General features: G+C 43.0%; 1 protein-coding gene across 1 annotated transcript in view; it reads right to left on the bottom strand.

The window, feature by feature from the left end:
• Positions 1–2,555, bottom strand: part of GMNC (geminin coiled-coil domain containing) — a 40,196-nt gene that overhangs the window by 1,304 nt on the left and 36,337 nt on the right. Inside the window, exons 3-4 of the mRNA XM_009883421.1 lie at positions 2,406–2,491; positions 854–970 (exon numbers count right to left, since the gene is read on the bottom strand). Of these exons, the coding sequence (XP_009881723.1) occupies positions 854–970; positions 2,406–2,491 (203 nt within the window). The remainder of the gene's footprint in view (positions 1–853; positions 971–2,405; positions 2,492–2,555) is intronic.

The following is a 2,555-nucleotide window of genomic DNA, read 5'->3' on the forward strand; positions in this document are numbered from 1 at the left end:
ATCTTTTCTACTGTCAGGAGCCAGGTCTTGTCATGGGAGGGGGGACAAGCCACACCGTCAACTCGGAATAGGATGTAAAAGGGAAGTCTGCTATTTTTTACAGGCCTTTATGCCTCATGCAAAACCACAGAGCTGAGCAAATAATTAATAGTTTCATCTCATGGGAAAGTCCAGAGTAGTAAAAAATGTCTTTAAGTTGACAAGAAACAATTATTTTTACTTGCTTCTGGAAGAGAGACAGGCAATCAAAATATTTAATTAAAAAACCCTTCACATTTAGTTTAACAGCATGTTTCATCAAACCTTAAGTGTTTAATTTTGTACTTCACCTTTAAAAAAACCACACAGCTTTTTAATTAATAAATTTGAAAAAAATTAGAGGATCGGTATTCTAATGTAAATCAATAAAATGTACCATTGGAAGATGACAAAATATAAAACAGAAAGCACCCAAAATATAAAAAAGGAAAAATTAATCCTTATGAAAAGGAATAATTGGCAAAACAGATGTATTCAAGAAATACATGTTCAAATTTGAACTTTTCACTGAAAAAAACCTTTAGATGGAATAATTTGACCTTGCTTATAAACTTAACTTATAGCTAACTTATAAACTAAACTTAATTATGTCATGGGCTACACTGTCTCCACAGTCAGAACCTGATAGGATGTCATTCCTGGGGGAAACTGTCACCTCAGACCCATGACCAGCAATTAGGCATGTCCGTGAAGTTAAATAGATCTCACACTGCAGGTTGTCTACACTCTCAGACTTTCCACATATTTTAATGGCATGTACCTATTCAACCCATTTCTTCTGCACACGTCTATACAACAGGTTTGAACACAATACCTTGGCTTTTTCTTCTAAACACTTAATCAGGGCAGAATTCAGGTATTGTCGGAGGTTATTATTTTCTTCATGTAACCTAGCAAGTTCCTCTTCCTTCTGCAGCAGAGTATCTTGAAGCTGTGGAATAGAGATATTGATGAATAGATGTTGACTCTGTAACTTAATAGCAATCGCCCTATGGTACAGGTTGCTTGGATTTGATGATCTGGGTGTTTGCTTTGTGAACTCAACCCACCCCCTCCAGCCTCTTGTCTCTGAAAATCTAAGTGGCATGACTGTTTAGTTTTCACTTTTGACTTCCTTTATTCTTTAGCAAGTGTTTGAGAAGATTACTCTGAAAAAACCTTTAACAGAAAAGAATTACAGGTAACCCTGTGAACAGCCAAAAACTGTCACGGGCATGACAGCAGCTGCCAGATCTCCTCCTGAGTGGCATTAAGTATCCCTTTGCACCCATCTCATTCCCATTTATAGTTGGTCAGTGGAGGAAAGGAGAAGGAGGAGCTGCAGACTAACAATTGATGGGGGTAGAGTGCAGAAGGAAGATGCAGCTGCCATTCTTTATGACACAGTAGTACTCAGTAATCCCTTCAACCCTGGACCCTACTGTGCCATTCCCAGTATGTGTACAGAACTAAGTCCTGGTCCCAAGAGCTGAACAGGTATGTTTTGATTTGCAGACGTCTAATACTTTTTCATGGGGAGCACGGGTATTTGCAGAGAGACGTTTGCCTCCTGATCATAGCTCTGGAGATTCCTTTAGGAGGACAAAGGATCTTCTGCCAAGGACCCCAGGCATCCACTGACCACAGGCTGAAAACCACTGACTTAAATTATTGAGGTAGAGCCAGAGAAAGAAGTACACTGATGTCTGGAAATAGGGTTTGACTCCAGGGACCTTGAAGTTAGTAAATGTTTCCATTGATTTCACTGTGTCAAAATATCACTCTAATGATTTGATCAGAGTGATCTTTTTGGAGTTCCTTCACCTAGGACTGTTCAGAGCTTCTCCTGCCCCTTGATGAGATTTACCAAAAAAAAAGGAAAAAAGAGATAAGGTAACAAGGAAATGCTTGTTGGTCAAAAATGCTTGATCCTCCACATAAGCAAGTAATTCTGGTGGAATCATTTATCCTGAAGTTAACCCTGGTGGACTCGGGAGGACACACGCTATGTATTTTTAGTCAACAGCATGAGGCTCTGCATCATCAGAACCTGAGGGGACCCCCTGGTCATGCCCCTAGTCTTCTCTAGCACCAAGGCAGCTGGTGCGATATGGTATAAGAGGGGAGAGATGAATAGGGAACCCGACAACACTTGTTCCAGCTTCATGGGACAACACAGGGGAGGCAAATACTTCGAGCAAGGAAGAAAAAACACCCAAACAACACGGTTTGCCACCGTTTCCCACATCCCAGCCAGTGAGAGGGAGACGTGCCATAAACCAGACCAGAAGGTGCAATACGTGATACAAAGTTGGGGAACATCGGGGGAAGAAACTGAAGTTGCTGGGGCGGGGGGACACGGGACACACACGACACGGAGCCTTTACCTGCTTGTTTCTGTAGAGCTGGGAGGATAGCTGCCCTCCCTGCCATGCCGCGTCCTGGGCACCGAGCTGCGGGCTGCAGAACTGGCCTGGGGTCGGGGGGGAGCAGACCCGAGGGGTTAGTCCGCTGCCGCTTCCTCGCCCACCCTCCCC

Source organism: Charadrius vociferus, unplaced genomic scaffold (genome assembly GCF_000708025.1).
Source record: "Charadrius vociferus isolate BGI_N301 unplaced genomic scaffold, ASM70802v2 scaffold214, whole genome shotgun sequence".
NCBI classification, from domain to species: domain Eukaryota; kingdom Metazoa; phylum Chordata; class Aves; order Charadriiformes; family Charadriidae; genus Charadrius; species Charadrius vociferus.